Source organism: Chelonoidis abingdonii, chromosome 1 (genome assembly GCF_003597395.2).
Source record: "Chelonoidis abingdonii isolate Lonesome George chromosome 1, CheloAbing_2.0, whole genome shotgun sequence".
Lineage (NCBI taxonomy): Eukaryota > Metazoa > Chordata > Testudines > Testudinidae > Chelonoidis > Chelonoidis abingdonii.
The window spans coordinates 334,563,141-334,583,450 of record NC_133769.1 but is presented as its reverse complement, the minus strand read 5'-3'; the positions used below and the strand labels follow the sequence as shown (position 1 = coordinate 334,583,450).

At 43.9% G+C, this 20,310-nt stretch overlaps 1 protein-coding gene across 1 annotated transcript in view; it reads left to right on the top strand.

Annotated features, from left to right (window-relative positions):
- RNF17 (ring finger protein 17) overlaps positions 1-19,954 on the top strand; it is a 232,475-nt gene extending 212,521 nt beyond the window's left edge. The window contains exons 37-40 of the mRNA XM_075066159.1: positions 16,297-16,432; positions 16,860-17,049; positions 18,689-18,792; positions 19,770-19,954. Of these exons, the coding sequence (XP_074922260.1) occupies positions 16,297-16,432; positions 16,860-17,049; positions 18,689-18,787 (425 nt within the window). The 3' untranslated portion in view covers positions 18,788-18,792; positions 19,770-19,954. The remainder of the gene's footprint in view (positions 1-16,296; positions 16,433-16,859; positions 17,050-18,688; positions 18,793-19,769) is intronic.
- The last annotated feature ends 356 nt before the right edge of the window (positions 19,955-20,310 follow it).

Sequence of the window (20,310 nt, the reverse complement as noted above, 5' to 3'; positions counted from 1 at the left end):
CTTCCCCACTGTCGGAGTAGCCGGCAAGAAGGAACTGAGGAGCGGACGGGCCAGCAGGGGTATATATTAGCCACCATGGCGGCGCCACTCTAGGGGGCGACCTGCCGGCCCACTGGAGTTGCTAGGGTAAAAGTCTTCCGACGAGTGTGCACGCATGGCGCGTACATCTACTGGAATGGATATGAGCAACACATCTCGAAGAACAACAGTTACAAAGGTGAGTAACCGTCTTTTCTTTTGGGATTGTCAGAGTCACAAGAGACAATAGTGGTGGTTCTTCGAGGGCTCATGTCAACTCCATGTTAGGTGTGTGCACTTCCATGTGCACAGTTACCAGATATTTTTCCCTTAGTGGTATCCATCGGGCCAGCCCTAGCACCCCCTGGAGCCCCGTGCTCTTGCGCCAGTATAAGAGGCACTGCTGGCCCCACACCCCTTCAGTTCCTTCTTATCACCCGTGACAGTTGCTGGAATGACTTCTCTCTTGTGCTTGCAAGTTCTCCTAGTGGTTTTTGAACTCTGTTATTCTTGTATATAGTCAGGACTTAGTTGTTAGCAGTTAGTTAAGTTAGAGTAGATAGTGGTCCCATTGCAGGATGTTGTCTCAGGGACAGGGCATGTCCCAGTCCCCGTGTTTCAAACTGGGTGCCAGCTGCCATAAGCCCATGCCAGTGAGCGACCTGCATGTAGGTTGCTTAAAGTGCTTCCAGAAAGCCCACATTAAAGACAAGTGCACGATCTACAGGGGCTTCAGGCCATGCACACAAAAGGACAGGGACATTCATCTGAAGGCCCTGCTAATGGAAGCAGCCCTCAGATTGGCCTTGGAGCTGTCCCACTCTGATTCAGCGCTGAGCACTTCGGCCTCGGTACGGAGCGCTCCCCCAACACCAAGGTCTGCTTGGCACTGTTCACTATCTTCAGTGCCGCGAAAGTGGCACAAGAAACTGCGCTGAAACAGGGTACTGCCCTGTGTCAGTAAAGGATAAGAGGTGAGAGACTGACAAGGTGAGACCCCTGGCGAGCCACTCATCCTCCCCAGAGCTATGGTTGGTGGCAGTTGAGCCCAATCAGGGATCCACCACTGACTCCTGGGAGCAATTGGGGCACCCTATGCTTGAGACCCCCTTTGACACCAGAGGCATTATAGGCAGCAGAGGACCTGATGCTCCTTCCAGTACTGCATAGACCATGAGATCACTCTTCATTGCAGACTGCTCCCTCCAGAGGGAAACTCCCTATGGATCTACCGCAGTGGTCGCCAACCCAACACCAGTCCCCAGCGTCCCAACACTGGTCTCCAGCTCCGTGGCTTAGGTCACCAGCTTCGTGACGCCACTCCCCAGCTCATTGGCACCGGTCACTGGAAGCATGCCACTGGTCTCCGTCCCCCCACAGCACCATTCCCTGACTCTACATCATATCCAGCAGGTCGGAACAGCAACAGCTCTGCCATGATCTCCAAGGGAGGAATACTCATCGGAGACCAGAGAGGAATCCATTCCCCCACCAAGGAGACACCACTCTTCTTACATACAGGACTTTGGTGCTGTTCCTGCTGTGGGCACTTGGCCACCAGAGCAATGGCCAGTACACTGGCAATATTGGAACCCATGGGGGGTTCCTTCCAATGCCAGGCCCCTACTCCCATCTGTCATCCACAGCCGCATCTGAGAAGCGAGTCTTGGCAACACCCCAGCCAGTACAGGACCCCGATTCAGACTCCAATCTTGGTACTGAGGCCCCAGCAGCAGCTTCAGTGGAGGTGACCCCAATAGCGGAGGACTTTCCAGCTCCTCCTGTGGTGTTGGCATCTTCCTTGTCCCCAGATTAGGCAATTGTGGATCCCACCCACTGCCACTGGATGACTTCCAGGCTCACCAAGATCTCCTTAAATGTCGCCACAAATTTGGAGCTAGAGGCAGAGGAACTGAAAGACCATGGACATCCTCTTTGATATTTTAGCTGCAGCAGCCCGCTCTAATGTTGCACTGCCAGTCTATGATGGGGTGCTAAAACTGGTTAAAGCACTGGAAGACTCTGTCTTCTCTGCTCCCAACTTCGAAAAGGACAGAGAAAAAATACGTTCTGGCTAAGGGGTATGAATACATGTACTTGTGCCCTCCCCCTGGGTCCCTCGTGGTTTCCACTGCAAATGAACGGAACAGACAGGGTCAGGCGAGTGCCATGTCTAAAAATAAGAATGCAGAGGGGCTTGACTTGTTTGGAAGAAAGGTGTTTTCAACAGCTAACCTACACCCCCAGATCTCCAACCAGCAGGCAGTGCTGGGGAGATACAGTTATAACATTTGGGACTCTATGGCCAACCTCAAAGACTCCCTGCCTCAGGAGTGAAGGCAAGAACTTCTGGCCATTCTGGAGGAAGGCACGGTGGTAGCCAAGGCCTCTCTTTAGGCTGCCTTTGGTGTGGCTGACTCAGTGCCCAGATTGGTGGTCTTGGTGGTGTGCATGTGGTGCAGCTCGCATCTGTAGTCCTCGGGCCTTTTTCACAAGGTGCAGCAGTTGGTCCAAGACCTCTATTTCAAGGGCAATGCATTGTTCTTGGAGCAGATGGACACCAAGCTGCACAACCTGAAGGACTCCAGGGCTACGCTGTGATCTCTAGGCCTTTGCACATACCCAGCCTCCAGAAGGCACTTCTAGCCGCAACCACATCCAAGGTTTTTATGGCCTTTTAGAAACAAGCCCTACAAGAAAAAAGGGAAGGATTATAAGCACAGCCAGCTTGCATCTTCTACTTTGGCCTGCCAGTCAGTCTTGGGCCAATGCCTGGCTGGCCAGAGAAAGGCCTTTTGAGAGTGCACCCAAGGACAGTATATTCGACTTAACCCAGGATCCACCATCCTTAAGATCTCCTTAAACCCCCTTTTGGTTTTGGACCATTTATTTCCATTCTGTACTGTCCCCCAGATAACTTCAGACTACTGGGTTCTTTCCACTGTGACAGATTTTATCCATTCCTCCCTCCCAACCCCTATACCTGTCGCTATTCTGGGACCCTTCTCATGAGCGTCTCCTCATCCAGGAGGTAGAAACACTCCTACACGTGGGAGGCATAGAGGAAGTTGCTCAAGACTTGACCGGGAAAGGGGTTCTCCTCCTGATATTTTCTAATCCCAAAGGCCAAAGGGGTCCTCAGGCCTTCCTAGACCTGCATGGACTCAACAAATATCACAAGAAGTTCAAATTTTGCATGGTCTCTCTGGCATCCATCTTTCCCTCCCTGGATCTGAGAGACTGGCACTCAAACTAAAGGATGTTTATTTCTACATCTCCATCTTCCATGGTCACAGGAGATTCCTGTGATTCATGGTGGGCCAGTGTCACTACCAGTTCACCACACTCCCTTTCAGACTTGTGTCATCCCCAAAGGTTTTCACAAACTGTATGGCAGTAGTTGCAGTTTACCTAAGATATTAAGGTGTACATATCTATCCCTACCTCAACAAGTGGTTAGTCAAGGATCATTTATGAGCTCAGGTTCAGTGCTGTGTCAGCAAAATAGAGGCCACCTGTCGAGAGCTGGACCTGCTGATAAATTAGCAGAAATCCACTTTGATCCCAGTTCAGAGGATAGAGTTTGTAGGAACAGTGCTCAGCTCTATTCGGGCCAGAGCCTACCTGCCAAAGCCCAGTTCCGGTGATGTCGGAGCTAATTGCTCCCGTCAGATCCCACCCGCTCATGACTGCTCGGGTATGCCTCAACTGTTTGGTCATATGTCAGCATGCACTTACGTGGCGCAGTACACACAGTTGCACTTCAGACCTCTTCAGATGTGGCTGACATTAATCTACTCCCTCAGCAGGCCCGTCTGGACTTAGTTATTACAGTCCCTTTGGCCGTTGTAGCATCATTAACTTGGTGGTCAGATCCACAGTCAGTAACGACCAGGGTTCCCTTTGCCACCCCATGCCCATTGGTGACATTAGTCTCAGATGGATTAGACCTGGGGTGGGAAGCCCATTTCAACAGTCGCAGTACCCAGGGCCTCTAGCCACAGTGAGAACTCTCTCTGCACATAAATGTCAGGAAACTCAGGGCAATTCGCTTGGCCTGCCGGATGTTCCTTCTCTACCTGTCGGGCAAAGTAGTGCAGGTCCTGACAGACAATACATACGTGATGTTTTATGCCAACAAGAATGGGGGAGCTTGCTTGGTCCTGTGCCAGGAGGTTCTTCAATTGTGAGACTTCTGTATGCAACATGTTCACCTCGAGGCATTGCACTTTCCAGGGGACCAGAATACGCTGACAGATCACCTCAGCAGGTCTCTTTCTTCTCACCACCAGTGGTCCCTCCATCTGAAGGTAATCAGCTCTGCTCAGTGCATGGGCTTGGCAGTGGTTACCTGTCAGATGCCTTCCTACGGCTGTGGTCATGTGATCTGCTGTATGCCTTTCCACATAATACCATTGATACACAAGGTCCTCTTAAAAATCAAGAGGAACAAGGCAAAGGTAATCCTGATTGCCCCAGTGTGGCTGTTCCAGCACTAGTTCAGGATGCTCCTGGACTTCTCCATAGTAGCTCCACTAGAGCTCCTTATGTGCCTGGATTTGATCTTACAGAAGGCCAGCTACTCCATTCAAATCCCAAGTCCCTGCACCTGACAGCCTGGCTGCTGCGTGGCTGAACCAGGAGGAGCAAGCCTGCTCAGAGCAGGTCTAGCAGGTTTTGCTAAGTAGCAGAAAATCCTCTATCAGAGCAATCTACTTGGCCAAGTGAAAGCACTTCACTTCTTGGACCTTTTGATTGGGGTCTTTCCCTGTCTGTCATTTCTGCAGACCATCTTGAACTATTTGCTCCACCTCAAGCACGAAGGTCTGGCCCTATCGTCGGTCAAGGTCCACCTGGCGGCCATTTCAGCTTTCCTTCCTCCTGTCAAGGGCAGGTCAATTTTCTCCCATGAGATGGCAGGTTCCTCAAGGACTTAGACTCTGCCCACAGGTTCGCAACCCGGTTTCCCCCAGGGGATGTAAATCTGGTACTGTCCAGGCTCACAAGGTCCCCCTTTGAGCCGTTGGCTTCTTGTTCACTGCTGCTGCTCTCCTGGAACATTGCCTCCCTAGTGGCAATTATGTCGGCTTGAAGGATCACTGAAATCAGAGCCCTGATTTCAAAACCCCTTACACAGTGTTCTTCAAAGACAAGGTCCAGCTGTGCACCCGCCCATTCTTCCTGTCAAAGGCAGTGTTGCAGTTCCACAACAACCAGGACATTTTTATGCCTGTCTTCTTTCCGAAGCTTCATGGATCCAGATGAGGAGCGTTGTCTACATAACTTAGACGTTAGGTGGGCCCCGGCCCTCTACATTGAAAGGACTAGACCCTTTTGCAAGTCATTGCAACTCTTTGTAGCAGTGGCAGACTCTGCATCATCTCAGATAATCTTGTCTTGGTTAACCGCCTGCATCAGGTTTTGATATGAGCAGCCAAAGGTTCTGTCTCCAGCCATTGTGACCACCCATTCCACGAGAGTTGAGGCTTCATCAGCAGCCTTCCTCACACAAGTTCTGATCCAGGACATCTGCAGAGCAGCGACATGGTCATCGGTTCATACCTTCGCATCCCACTCTGCCATCAACCGGCAGCCCCGGCATCACAAACTTAGGAAGAGCATTGTTACAGTCAGCATGTCAGTGAACTTCGAACCCACCTCCAGATGCTTGTGAGTCACCTAACATGGAATCAACATGAGCAAGCACTTGAAGAAGAAAAAATGATTACCAATCTTCCATAACTACTGTTCTTCGAGATGTGTTGCTCACATCCATTCCAAAACTGACCCTTCTGCCCTGCTGTCAGAGTGGACTTCAAGAAGGAACTGAGGGGGCATGGGGCTGGCGCTGCCCCTTATACTAGCACAGGCTCCAGGAGGCGCTAGGGCCAGCCCTACAGATACCACTCGGGAAAATTTCTGGCAACTGTGCACACACCTAACATGGAATGGATTTGAGCAACACATTTTGAAGCACAACAGTTATGGAAGGTTAGTTACCATTTTTTTCATCTCCTAAAGGGAAAGGTGATGGGGGAGAAGCCACCCTGGAAATGTTCCTGCTTGTAGCTCCCTGACAGAGAAGAGGAGGAGGTTGGACAAGTTGTTGCATTTACTTTCCACCTGCTAAATACCTTTGGGCTCTCCCAATAAAGTTATTTGTCCCTTCAGTTATATAAATGCCCAGTCTGGTAGTTTCTCCAGTAATTTCTGAGTTGGATCTGAGATCTAATCCACAGTCCAAGGAAAAAATGCATTAGATATACTGACATACCTCCTAGGTTCCATTCTCATAAGAAACACACCACTAAAATATGGTACTTATAGACCATCACACCTTTCTAGATGTGAAATGGAGTTTGAGTTTGATTACGGTATGATTGGCAGATACTGCCAAGAGCAGATTGGCTCTGTTGGCCTTTTTGTAGGCAATATAAGTGTATTCCGCATTCCTTTCAGGGTAGAAATACCTCTCCTACTAGGATCGGAGAAAGTCGCCTGAGATCCAAGTTCATGGATCTGTTGACTTCACCTGCTTATAGAGAGCATTCTCCAACCAAAATTCCTGATACTCTGTCAGAGGCAGAAGAGGAGACTGTGACTCAGGATGAATACCAAGAGCTGTAATCAGAACTTGATTAATATTCCCCGGATGAAAACATTGGGGTTATTTTGTCACGCTTTCCATCTGAAGATGCACTGCAAATCCATGAGGTTGTGGAAAAGAATGGTATCAGAAACCTCTCACCCTGTATTCAACATCCTGTGTTCTCCATAAAAAAAACAAGATTACCTTTCTGTTGCAACGTGCAAGGGCATTTTGGACTTCCGCATCATGATAGGCTATATTGGAAAAAAGCAGACAAATTATATCAATCTACAAATGGGGGTTATTTTTTCGTACACCTTAACCCTGATTCTCTTCTGGTGTCGGTGGCAGTGGCAATGTAAAGATTTAGAGGAATCAGGTGTATTCCATGTCTTCTGACACAGAAAGAAAGAAGATGAACACAACTGGCAAGTGTTTTCAGCTGCTTCACTCAGTATCAGAGAAGCAAATTGTCAGGCAGTGAAGTCACATTATCGGTATCGCTTGTAGGGAAGACGGCCATGTTTGCAAAACTGCTTCCTAAAAAACAAAGGAAGCTGGCCATCAGTTTGGTAAGGGATGGTGAAATAGTGGTTAAACATTCGCTCAGGACTTTGAGTCTTCGGACTCAGCCATGACCTGCTGGCCTTCAGTCTTCTACTCTCCCTTCCAAAATCAAATCAAAGGTGGTAGGCCTTCCTTTCAAAGGTGTTAAGTTATCCACAAATAAAACTGATTAAATATTAGAAAAAAATGAAGGACATGAGATCAGCTACAAGATTCTTGTGTGTCTGTCAACTCTCAGGAAGGGCCTCCTACCCTTCCTTTTCTTCATAGTCTTATTTTTCAGAGATCTAAATTTCAACATCAACAGCCTCCCCCTTCACAGCCACAGCAGAGACTACTTTTATTCTGCAAATGAAGGGGAAGCAACCTTAGCATTGTCTCTGAGATGGAATGTCAGAGCTCAGATTTGACACGAGGATCAGGAGCTTGAGACAAAATGTACAACCATCTCTCATTTATTTTGGAGACTGATTTTTCTGTAACATGGACTCCTGAAATTCTATCCCATCAAACAAATGGACTCTGGAGATGATAAAAGATGGTTACTCTATTTAATTAGATTCCTTTCCTCCATCCAACCCCCTGTTCTATCCCTATTCAGGAACCTCTTTTTAAGATAGGAAGTTTGCTCCCTGTTGGAAGCAAGAGTCATAGATGAGGTGCTAAGGGAATTTAGTGGTCACAGTTTTTGCTCCACATATTTTCTGACACCAAAGAAGGAGACTGAGGGCTTTATCCAATATTAGATCTATGGAAACTTAACTTGTTAATCAGAAAATTCCTTTTGCACATGTTGACATTAGTACCCATTATACCCACCCTAGATTGGTTTGCAGACTTCTATCTAAAAGGGTGTATATTTCCATATGTCTGTCCAACCCAGGCACTGCAGAAACCTTCTTTTTCTGATTTGACAAGAGTATTTCCAGTACAGTCTTATCTTTTGGGCTTTCTACTGCACCTTGGGTATTTACAAAGTGCCTCTCTCTGGTAGCGACTCATTTAGGATATCAGGGTGTATTCATTTATCCTTTAGACGACTGGGTAAACTGAGTCTATTTAGAAAAGGGGTATTCCAAGAACATATTACACATGTACCCTGTTCAGGATATGGGGACTTTAAAATAAAGGTCTCTTCTGCTACCTATGCAAATGATTCCCTTTTAAGGTGCAGTTCTTGATTCAGGTAGGCAGTAAAAGTTCAGAGTTCTATTCCAAATATTTCCTGGTGCACAAGAAAAAAGGAGGATAGAGACCAGCCTTGGATTTCAAACACCTCAACTGTTCTATACATAAAACAAAGTTGTGCATGATCATGCTTCCGGCCATCATTCCATCACTAGAGAAATGCATGTGGGTTATAGGTTTTGATATGCAGGATACCTACTTCCACGTCAACATCCACTCGACTGGTAGATGGTTAATGGCATGCATCCGACGAAGTGGGTATTCACCCACGAAAGCTTATGCTCCAATACGTCTGTTAGTCTGTAAGGTGCCACAGGACTCTTTGCTGCTTTTACAGATCCAGACTAACACGGCTACCCCTCTGATTCTTGACATGGTGGATCTGACACTTCCAATACAGGCTTCTCCTGTTTCAACTTACCAGTGCTCCACTAGTCTTCACAAAAGTTTTCACCATGGTAGCAGCTCACCTCTGATGGCAAAGAGTCCTTGTCTTCCTTTACCTAGACAATTGGTTGCTGGTGGCACAATCCAGAAAGGAAGCTAGGTTATCAAAGTCCCAACTCCTTCTACTTTTCTCCTCCCTTAGGGTGACGGTGAACATCAAAAAATTGACTTTGCACCCTGCACAGTCCCTGGAGTTCATTGGAGGACACATGGATGCGACCTCTGCACGTGTTTATCTGCTGAATGACAGGTTCCAGAGCTACTGGATCTGATCACTTCAGTGAAATCCAACCCTGTGGTCTCAGCCAGAACTTGCCTTTCCCTCCTCAGCCACATGGCAGCAGGCACTTATGTCACAACATTCGCTCGCCTGCACTCCTGCAACTATGACTGCAAGGAGCCTACTCCCCCATGTAGCAACCCATTTGCCAGAGTTTATGCTACTTTTTATTTTCCTCAATAAGATTTAATTTCCACTTTTTAAAAGATGCCTTTTTGCCTCTCACTGCTTCTTTTACTTTGTTGTTCAGCCATGGTGGCATTTTTTCTCTCTGGTTCTCTGTGTTTTTTAATTTGAGGTATACATTTAAGTTGAGCCTCTATTATGGTGTCTTTAAAAGATTTCCATGCAGCTTGCAGGAATTTCACTTTTGACACTCTACCTTTTAATTTCTGTTTAACTAATTTCCTCACTTTTCTGAAATTAAATCCTACTGTGGTGGGCTGCTGTGGTTTTTCCATGTCACAAGGATGCTAAATTAATTATTTTATAGTCACTATTACCAAGCAGTTCAGCTATATTCACCTCTTGGACCAGACCATGTGCTCCACGTAGGACTAAATCAAGAATAGTCAAAAGAGGAGAGGCAATCTGCTCCAAGAAGCAGTCATTTAAGGTGTCAAGAAACTTTATCTCGGCATCCTATCCTGAGGTGACATGTACCCAGTCAATATGGAGATAGTTGAAATCTTCCATTATTATGATAGTGGAAGATGGGAAGTGAATTTGAACAAAATGACAGTTCATGGTCATTGAAATTCTCAAGAAAAGAGACTATAAATATCATGGGATTGAGACTAATATGTTGGCCTCTCAACTCTTTTCTACCTCACATTTATGGGAATATAGTGCAAATTATCACAAAAAATGTGATAGCAATGTAGTAAGTCAGCAAATGGTGGGGGGGCTCATTTTCCCAGTTCTCCAAGGTGACAGTTATGCTGTGAGATTGTTGTACCCAGCACATTTATCTCTTAGTTCTACAGCTAGTAGGCTAGGACAGCAGCCTGGCAGATCAGCTGAGCAGAGATGTAATGGAACTGCATGAGTGGTCATTAAACAAATCCACGATATACAAGATCTTTACCCTGTGGGGTTAAGATTTGCTCACAACAATACAAAATGCAAAGTGTCATGTCATGTGTTCTTTTCAGGAGCCGAGAGAAAGTCTATCCATATCAGACACCTTTTTCCTGGTTAGGGTAGAAGTTCTGCTCTGTACCCATTCTTTTCACCAGAGAGGGATAAAGATAGGAAAAGACAGAGCCAAAATGATTTTTATTGTCCCAGCACAGGCCAATACAGCAGTGGTTGTTAGCCTTTCTGACTTAAACTCTTTCCTCATGTTGAGCTGATGTTTACCCAGACCCTCTTAACATGCAGACCTCACTTCATGAGCTATAAGACTCTAATGGACCTTGAGAAATCTTGTCCATTACAAGTGCAGTAAACGTTGATTAAGTAGAAAAGGCATCAACTAGAAGGTACTACGATCTCAAATGGACCAGACTTGTGAAGTGGATGAATGATAATTTACAAATCCACCTATAGCATCAGTTCAATCTATTCTTGAATACATACTTGAGTTAAAGCTTTCATGACTTTCCCTCTCCTCCTTTGAAAGTTAAAGTAGTAGCTGTCCACTAGGCATTGATAGATAATAAATCAGTCTTTACACATCATACAGTAAACAAATGAACAAAGGGACTTGCAGAAATGTACCCACCAATAAAGAATCCAGTACTGTCATGAGATCTCAATTTAATCCTTACTCAGCTTATGAAGTCTGCCTTTGAGCCTATAGCAGTGTTCTCTATTTCTGCTATCAGAATAGCTTTCATCATAACCATAACATTGGCTAGATAAATGAATTACATGCTCTCATGGCTGATCTTTCATTCATTGTCTTTCACAAAAATAAGGTGATATTTTGCCCTAACCTTAGTTTCCTTCCCATGTGGTATCTTTCACCTTAATCAAACAATCTGCTAATTTTTTTCTCTAGGTCTCATGCTTATATAGGTGAGTTAAAGCTACATACTTTGGATACTAAAAGTGCTCTGCCTTCCTATCTTAACAGAACCAAGGAATTTAGGATTTCTAGTCTCTGTTTCATATGCAGACAACCATAAGAGACTCACTGTCTCTGCATAGACATTATCTAGATGGGTTGGATAGTGTATACAGAAAAGCTATAAGCTAACATCCATTCTACTCTTGTTGGAGTATGCCTTAGACATATTCCAGTTGTAGAGAGATCTGTAGGGCTGCTACTTGGAGTTCTGTATGTATTTACAAAACACTACTCCCTAGATCTAGCATCTAGATTGGATGCTCAGTTTGGTAGTGTTGCCTGATCTATTGATTGTATATTGATTATATTACTGATTTAATTTCCACAATTAGCACTCTGAAATTTGATAGATTCTTGTATCAGGCCAGTATTACCGAATTACTGTTCCGTTGGGAGCCCTGATGTGCATGGTTGTATCATTCATACTTAGGAAATTGTACTATATTTATAATAGTTTTATTAATACAGTTAGCAAATTCTTAAACATTGTAGCCTCACACAGTAGGTAGAGATTATACAGAAAGAGCTGAGCATCCATATGCTTCCACCATCCTTTGCAAAACACTTTAAATCCTAGGATGCATCAGGGTATGTATTTCCAATAGAGATAGGGAAGTGTTATTGCCATTATACGACTGGTGAAACCTCATCTGGAATATTGTGCACATTTCTGATCTCCCATGTTTAAGAAAGATGAATTCAAACTGGAACAGGTGCAGAGGAAGGGTACTGGGATGATCAGAGGAATGGAAAACATACCAAGGAGCTTGGCTTTATTAGCCTAACCAAACGAAAGCTGAGCGGAGATACGATTGCTCTCTACAAGTACATCACAGGGATAAATACCAGGGAGGGAGAAGGAGTTTTTTAAGTTCAGTGCCAATGTGGACACAAGAACAAATGGATATAAACTGGCCATCAACAAGTTTAGGCTTGAAATTAGATGAAGGTTTCTGACTATCAGAGGAACAAAGTTTGGGAATAGCCTCCAAAGGGGAGCAGTGGGGGGAAAAAACTAAATTTGTTCCAAGACTGAGCTTGATAGTTTATGGAGGAGATGGTATGATGAGATTGTCTACAATAGCTTGTGGTCCATCTGTGACTGCTAGTAGCAAAACTCCCCAGTGGCCAGAGATGGGGCATTAGATGGGCAGGGCTCTGAGTTACTACAGAGAATGCTTTCCCAGGTGTCTGGCTGCTGGACTTGCTGATATACTCAGGGTTCAATGGATCACCATATTTGGGGTCAAGAAGGAATTTTTCCCCAGGTCAGATTGGCAGAGACCATGGGGAGAGGTGTTTGCCGCCTTCTACAGCATGGCGCACAGGTCAGTTGCTGTTTTAAACAAGAATAAATGGTGGAGTCTCTGTAACTTTAAGTCTTTAAATTGTGATTTGAGGACTTTGGTAACCCAGCCAGAGATTATGGGTCTATTACAGGAGGGGGTGAGTGAGGTTTTGTGGCCTGTGATGTGCAGGAGGTCAAACTAGATCAGTGATTCTCAAACTTTTTTGGCTCAGGACCCATTTGTAACTGTTTATGGCCTGCTGTGACCCAGTAAATAGTTAGAGGGTGGAGTCCCTGGGTGGTTTTGGTCAGGTCCTGCCTCCCAGGGGGTGGGGTGAGGGTGTCCTGCCCAGCACTCACCCCACAGTGGTGGCTCCTGTGCTGTAGAGTTGGCTGGTCTTGGCTCTCAGCTCAGGGTATTGCAACCACTGGGGCTGCAGTGCTGCTTCAGTTTGCCCTCCCCCAACTGGACCAAATTTGTGAGAGTGGTGGTGTGACCTAGCTCATGGAATTGCAGTGCTACTCATTCAAATTTGGCCTAACCAGACTCCCATCATCAGGATGGCTGGGCCAAACCTGAGTGGTGCTGAAACCCCAGAGATCACCGTGCCTGGAGCCAGGTATGCAAGCCCAGCCCGCCCTATGAGACAGAAGTCACAGGAGCTGCCAGGTGACCCAATTTTGGGTCCTGACTAGGGTGACCAGATGTCCTGATTTTATAGGGATAGTTCTGATATTCAGATCTTCATCTTATACAGGTCCCTATTAGCCTCTGCCACCGTCCCGATTTTTCAAACTTGTTATCTGGTGTCACTAGTCTGGCCCACGGGTTGAGAAACCCTGGACTAGATGATCATGATGGTCCCTTCTGGCTTCATAGTCTGAGTTATCTTATTCATCACCATCATCAGTGGTCATCATCTTGGCATCTCCCAGGGACTTCATCTCTCCCTCCCAAAGCACACAGACTGGAATACAACTTTTATAATGTGTGATGCTGAGGCCACTATGCCTAATGCATGTTCAGTCGGGGGTTTTCCCCTTATTTGTATTTCCTCATCTTACTAATGTTGGGATGCTCATCTCACAGACTCATAGACTCTAGGACTGGAAGGGACCTCGAGAGGTCATCGAGTCCAGTCCCCTGCCCTCATGGCAGGACCAAATACTGTTTAGACCATCCCTGATAGACATTTATCTAACCTACTCTTAAATATCTCCAGAGATGGAGATTCCACTACTCCCTAGGCAATTTATTCCAGTGTTTAACTACCCTGACAGTTAAGAACTTTTTCCTAATGTCCAACCTAATCTCCCTTGCTGCAGTTTAAGCCCATTGCTTCTTGTTCTATATTTAGAGGCTAAGGTGAACAAGTTTTCTCCCTCCTCCTGATGACACCTTTTAGATACCTGAAAACTGCTCTTCATGTCCCCTCTCAGTCTTCTCTTTTCCAAACTAAATAAACCAATTCTTTCAACCTTCCTTCATAGGTCATGTTCTCAAGACCTTTAATCATTCTTGTTGCTCTCTGGACCCTCTCCAATTTCTCCACATCTTTCTTGAAATGCGGTGCCCAGAACTGGACACAATACTCCAGTTGAGGCCTAACCAGCGCAAGAGAGCAGAAGAATGACTTCTCGTGTCTTGTTTACAACACACCTGTTAATGCATCCCAGAATCACGTTGCTTTTTTTGCAACAGTATCACACTGTTGACTCAATTTAGCTTGTGGTCCACTATGCCCCTAGATCTTTCTGCCGTACTCCTTCCTAGACAGTCTCTCCCATTCAGTATGTGTGAAACTGATTGTTCCTTCCTAAGTGGAGCACGTTGCATTTGTCTTTATTGAACTTCATCCGTTTACCTCAGACATTTCTCCAATTTGTCTAGATCATTTTTGAATTTTGACCCTGTCCTCCAAACAGTTGCAGTCCCTCCCAGTTTGGTATCCTCCGCAAACTTAATAAGCGTCTTTCTATGCAACATCTAAGTCGTCGATGAAGATATTGAACAGAGCCGGTCTAAAACAGACCCTGCGGAACCCCACTTGTTACACCTTTCCAGCAGGATTGGGAGCCATTAATAACCACTCTTGAGTACGGTTATCCAGCCAGTTATGCACCCACCTTATAGTAGCCCCATCTAAATTGTATTTGCCTAGTTTATCGATAAGGATATCATGCGAGACCGTTATCAGATGCCTTACTAAAGTCTAGGTATACCACATCCACCGCTTCTCCCTTATCCACAAGACTCGTTATCCTATCAAAGAAAGCTATCAGATTGGTTTGACATGATTTGTTCTCCTATAGGTTATTTATCCTTTTACCTCAAGCTTATTAGCATATGCATCAATGACCATGGCATTCTTGTGGTCAGAGATCTGCTGACTTTCCGAACTAAAAATATTCCAAGCTGCTATAAATAGCAACTTGTGGTTACCTACCAGCAGTTTAGTCTTTGTGGCAGTCTATGTTGTGCTATCTTATGATCTTCTAGGATCACTCTTGGTTATATTTATGATAAGGCTTTTTGGGGCTTATGCCTTAATTAGTTTTAGCTAAGATTTTTTTTCAGGCCTTGAGACTTGTAGGCTCATTGCATTATTGCCTTAACTCAGCAGTTCTCAAACTTGGGGCACACAAATGTGTCAAGGGAGGCGCAAGCTGTGTGCTTTTTAAGAGCTTCAACTGTCAGCCCTGGGCGGCTTGGACTCATGCAACATGGCTGTGCAAACCTGGGAGTCAGGGAAAGGGGCTAAAGGGGACAGCAGGAGTCCCAGCCTGCCCTGAGCTGACAGTGGAAGTCCCAGCCATGTGGGACACTGCACACTCTTAGCAACTGTGACAGGTCAGACATATATGTAACCCTTCTGCCAGGTGAAGCCGGCAGCACCCAGGGCCAGGTTCAATATCCTAGAGGTTTCTTTTCAACAATACAACACAGAACTGACTTGAGCCTCCACCCAGTAACCTGGGAAAATTACATACCACCACTGAGCGCCTCTGAGAGGCAATACTTCCTCCTTTTCAAGCACAGAGTCTGAGTATAGAAAAGAAACTTTTAATGAAAGGAGGGATGTCACACAGCATTAATTCATAAACATAAAACTTTGAGCAGAACACCCACCCAGAGTGCTTGGGGCAGAGTCTTCTGCCTCATGTTCTTGAGTTCTACAACCAAAAGTCCCTTTGCTGTGCTCCTCTCTGCTCTCTCACCATATGCCATTCACAGTGGTTGTCAGTGAGGACCCAGGGTTCAGAGGTGCATCTGTGTGAGCTTACCTCCCACCCAGGGAAGAAACCACCCTGCTTGCGCCTTCATCTGAGCACTTGCTCTGGCTGGCCACCCTGCCAGGCACAGTTCCTCTCCACTGGCCACCCTGCCAGCCTCGGTTCATCACTGCCTGACCGCCCTGCCAGTCTGCTATTCCTTGTCGCCTGGCTACCCTACCAGCCAACTGCTTGCCACTTTCGCCAGCAGCCCCTCAATTACCTTCTGCTGCCACCTGCCTCTGTGCTGTGACGTCTGTAGGTCTGTCTCTTTAGTGAACGGTTCCTGCCAGTGCATCCCATGATTAATTATGCAGAGTCCATCTCAAAGAATGCCCTTTACAAGTAAGTAGCCTTCACTTGCTGTAAGGTAAGTAACCATTCCTTTCTAAATTCATTTAATTTTTTTCTGGTTGCTGTGTCTTTTTTAAAAAATTATGGATTCTTTTTAAAAAAAAACATGAATTAAAGGAAGAAAATAAAACTGGATAGTATAATACAAATTGTTTTACAGCTCTGATAGCGTATGTGCTAAATTTTGGATTAAATAACGTGCTTTTTCCTTCTTACAGAAATGCCTTGCCTGGCAGAATACAATGATGGCTTGTGGTATAGAGCAAAACTACTCTCTATTAAAGAATTTGACCCTGTTAATATTTTGGTTCAATTTGTTGACTATGGATCAACTGAGAAATTACCAACAAGCAAGTAAGTGCATAGTTCAGTTTTTTAAACTTATATTTATCAAGATTTAGTATTTAAAATAAAAAACAAAAAAAGGTAGACGTACAGATGCAAGCTAAAACTGTTCCTGTCTGCCTTAGGTACCTCTATAGCTAGACCCCATTCCTTAGTATCCGAGCACCTCCCTCCCAATGCCCCTGTGAGGTAGGGCAGTACTACTATCCTCATTTTATAGATGAGAAACTAATGCTTAGAGAGGCTTTGTGACTTGCCTGACATTACACAGGAAGTCAGTGGCAGAGCAGGGACTTGGACCCAGGTCTTCTAAATCCTAGGCTAGTTCTCAAATCATTGAGCTATCCTTCATTAACATATTTTAGTTCTAGGTAGTGATTAACTATTGCACTGTTGTCTTGCATGTTTTTAGACAAGGATTTTCATTTTGATTTAGATTACGTCAGATTCCTTCTCACCTTATGCAATATCCTGCTCAAGCAGTAAGAGTTCTGTTGGCTGGATTTAAACCTCCTTTATATGATACAGAAAAAAAGAGAATTCCATATTGTCCTGAATGGAGCATGCAAGCATTATGGGCCATGATAGACTGTCTTCAAGGCAAAAAGCTCTATGCTTCCACAGTGGTAAGTTTTTTCTGTTAGTTCCTGCTAAACCTGAGTTATCTTGGTTTTAACATTTTCAATGAAATGTCTGAACCATATACAAGATTTATTGTGAATCTTGTTCTCTGGTTTAAAAAAATTAGACTCAAAAACATTTTTTCAGAAGCATCACAACATTAAAGGCAGAGGATCAGGTGCATAGGAATTTTGTTCACTGTATTACAGACAGCCCACTTCCCAGGCCCTCCTGCTTGCATGATTTTAACCTCCTTTATTACTCCCCCACTAGAAACCGTCATTCTTGCTTTTATTCTTCACATTTCCATTTGGGTTAGCTGTGTCCAGTGCCCAAAATAAACACTAGGTCTATTAGTACTAAAAATGTACTGCCTCCTTCCCTCCCTCCCCCCCTCCCCTACTTCTCCTTGCCTTTCCGCTGTGCCCTAACGTTCCTCCTAGTTCTCCTGTTAAGATACCCAGATACTCAAAGTGAAAAACTGACACACTTATCACAGGGGATTGTAGGGGTCATTTTGATGGGAAGGTCAAGGAGGTGCATAATAAAAATCTAAGTTTTCAGGGGGTGTTTGAGCTGCCTTTCCATCTATTCTCCATCTTTCCATCATTCTATTTTCTGTCCCTATCCATTGGATAGCCACTGATAGATACAAACTCATGCAGCCCTCCCACATGTTACTTTCAATCTCTCTCCTGTCAGCCTCCTCCACCTGCCCCCTTCTCTTTGTGTCTTCCACTTACCTTCAACATGCTCTGGAATTCTGGCTACTCTTTTTATTGAAAACTTGTATGCCTTGTGGATCTGAGTTAGAGATGTTTGTAAACTGTTAACATTGTCATTAACCAATTTTCTGAAATCTAAAGATAATGGAATATTTGTGTAACACCTCCTTAAGTTACTTCAGTATTTTTAATGTCAAGTGGTTTTAAAAAAAACACAAATTTCTTACTGGGTAGTTTGGTTAAGGGTTTCATTAATCACTGAAGGGACCTTACTACTATCAGTTAACAATTTTGTGTGGGAATATACTATTTAACATAAAACAACACATTTTAATTTCCAAATGGTCATTTGTGTTCTATAATCGTTATTCTCAGTCTATCGTTTACCTAAAAAATTTCCTTCCAAAACATTGTAACTTTCATCATATACACAAAGTGAAAAGTTACACTGATTTAAGAAAAAACAACTTGTAATAGAAATCAGGCTTAGTTCATGTAGTACTAGAATATTTTTCACTATTTTATGTTCACTCTCAAATTAACACATCAGATAACTAAGGGGCTTTTTTTCCTTTTTTGTTTAATTCCTGTCATCAAATTTTAAGTTTAGCATTATTGTCATTTTTTTCCTTCTTAATGGGAATAAACTAATGATTCACTTATTTTTGCAACTATCTTTTCTACTCCAGCCCTCTTGTTTATCTCATCCCTCTGGTGTGTCTTGTCTTTTAGACTATAAGTTGTTTGGGACAGGGACTGCCCTTTCCCATATGTACAGTATCTAGCCTAATAGAGCTACAGCCTGGTTGGCCTCTAGACATTACTGCAGTATAGATGTAGAAGAATAATTGCAGCATTCAGTCAACTCTTACTACTTGAAACGGATCTTTCTGTACTACTGAAAATTTCTGATTTCCAGACTCAGTCTCCAGATCACGCTGTGTTTTTGTATGAAGATGAACAATGCTTAGTTCACATGAAGCTGGTAGAAATGGGATTAGCAGACTTAGATCAGTGACATATGTAAGTACAGTAAACTTGAAGTGTCACTTTAGGCAATTACAAAAAGTAAGATTTTTAAAATCTAATATTTATTAAGCCATGGGCTCAATTGTTTTTTAAATAATCATCTGACCAGAACTAGCTTGTTTTTTTATACCTTTTGGGTGTTAATGTAATGTAAATGACAGTTATTTTATAATAAATATGTAAACAAAGTGCATATAATATAGAGAAAAATCCACTGCAGCACAACTGTATATTTTTGTGACCAGATGCTGGCTACACAGTCCATACTGCCTGCTTTCACACAGTCAAAAGCAGCTCTTGGTCCTTTTGAGGAGCAAAACCTTGTCTGTTTGCTTACACCTAACCTGAAGTCTAGGATCTAGTTTGAGAGCCAACAAGGACTGAAACAAGCAATTAAGTTCAACCAGTGTACAGAGAGAAGAGACTTTTATAGCCTGCCTGTAATCCAGATAATCACTGAAGAAAAAGGTGAAATTGCAGGTGACTGGCAATATTACAGTATTCTTGATACAAACAGTAGTGACAGTTTGCATCTGCAAGAACCAAGTTGCTTCCTCCACTAGAACCTCTTCAACTCCCATATTCTGAGCAGACTTTTTTTTCCCCATAGCTAGTAAGATACTTTTTCTGTTAAACATTGATAGATAAAACATTCATTTCAAAATCTTATTACATGATATGCCTTGCTGCTATTTTCCTACTCCAGTCTTCCTTCGCTTGTTAGTTTGCTTCATTGGTTAATTATGGTGACTAAACCAGGCATTCTTGTCTTTATAGTATTGTAATATGTTGTCCTATAATTAGTGAAACCAGAGGGAATCTACACCAGTGCACAATGTATTAATGAGGCAGTATGAACTGTTGTTTCTGTACCTAGTAGTAGTTTAGACTCCTTAGTTAAGGAGTCTACCAGATAAGGAGGAAGTCGCTGTTTTATTATCTAAATTTGACACTAGTTTTTGTGTTTCCAGATATATTAGAGAGAGAGCTTTTGATGAAGACTACAGTATCTGAAGAGGAAAGGTGGTTTTTGTTTTTGTTGGTTAATTTTGTTCTGGCATGTTAATTTGCCTCATCTTGTTCTTTCGACATACAGTAATTGTGTGGAATGCCTGAAATACTCAGGTGTGGTTTTTTGTTCAGAGTTGTTCTAATAATATGGAAAAATAATGTTAAAATAAATATTTGTTTTGTTTATCTTGCATCTGAAAGAAAACACTTTTGTTTAATTTGTGGATGCTTTTCCTTCATACGTGTACAAGGCAGTAAGTTGTGGGTTACCTTGTTTATATCATCTGAGGGGTGTGGGTTTCAAAGCTCCAAAGCAAAATGACAAGTCCAGCATCAAGGACAGGATTGCAGTTTGGGGGTCTTGACATTTTCACTTTATTATTCTGTTTGTACATGAGGCAGAACATAAAGATTGAGGCACACATGAATGATCCACACTGCTGCTTCCTGCCGTGTAGTAGTACAGAGCCTGATTCCTATTCTGACAATCTTGGGATAGGA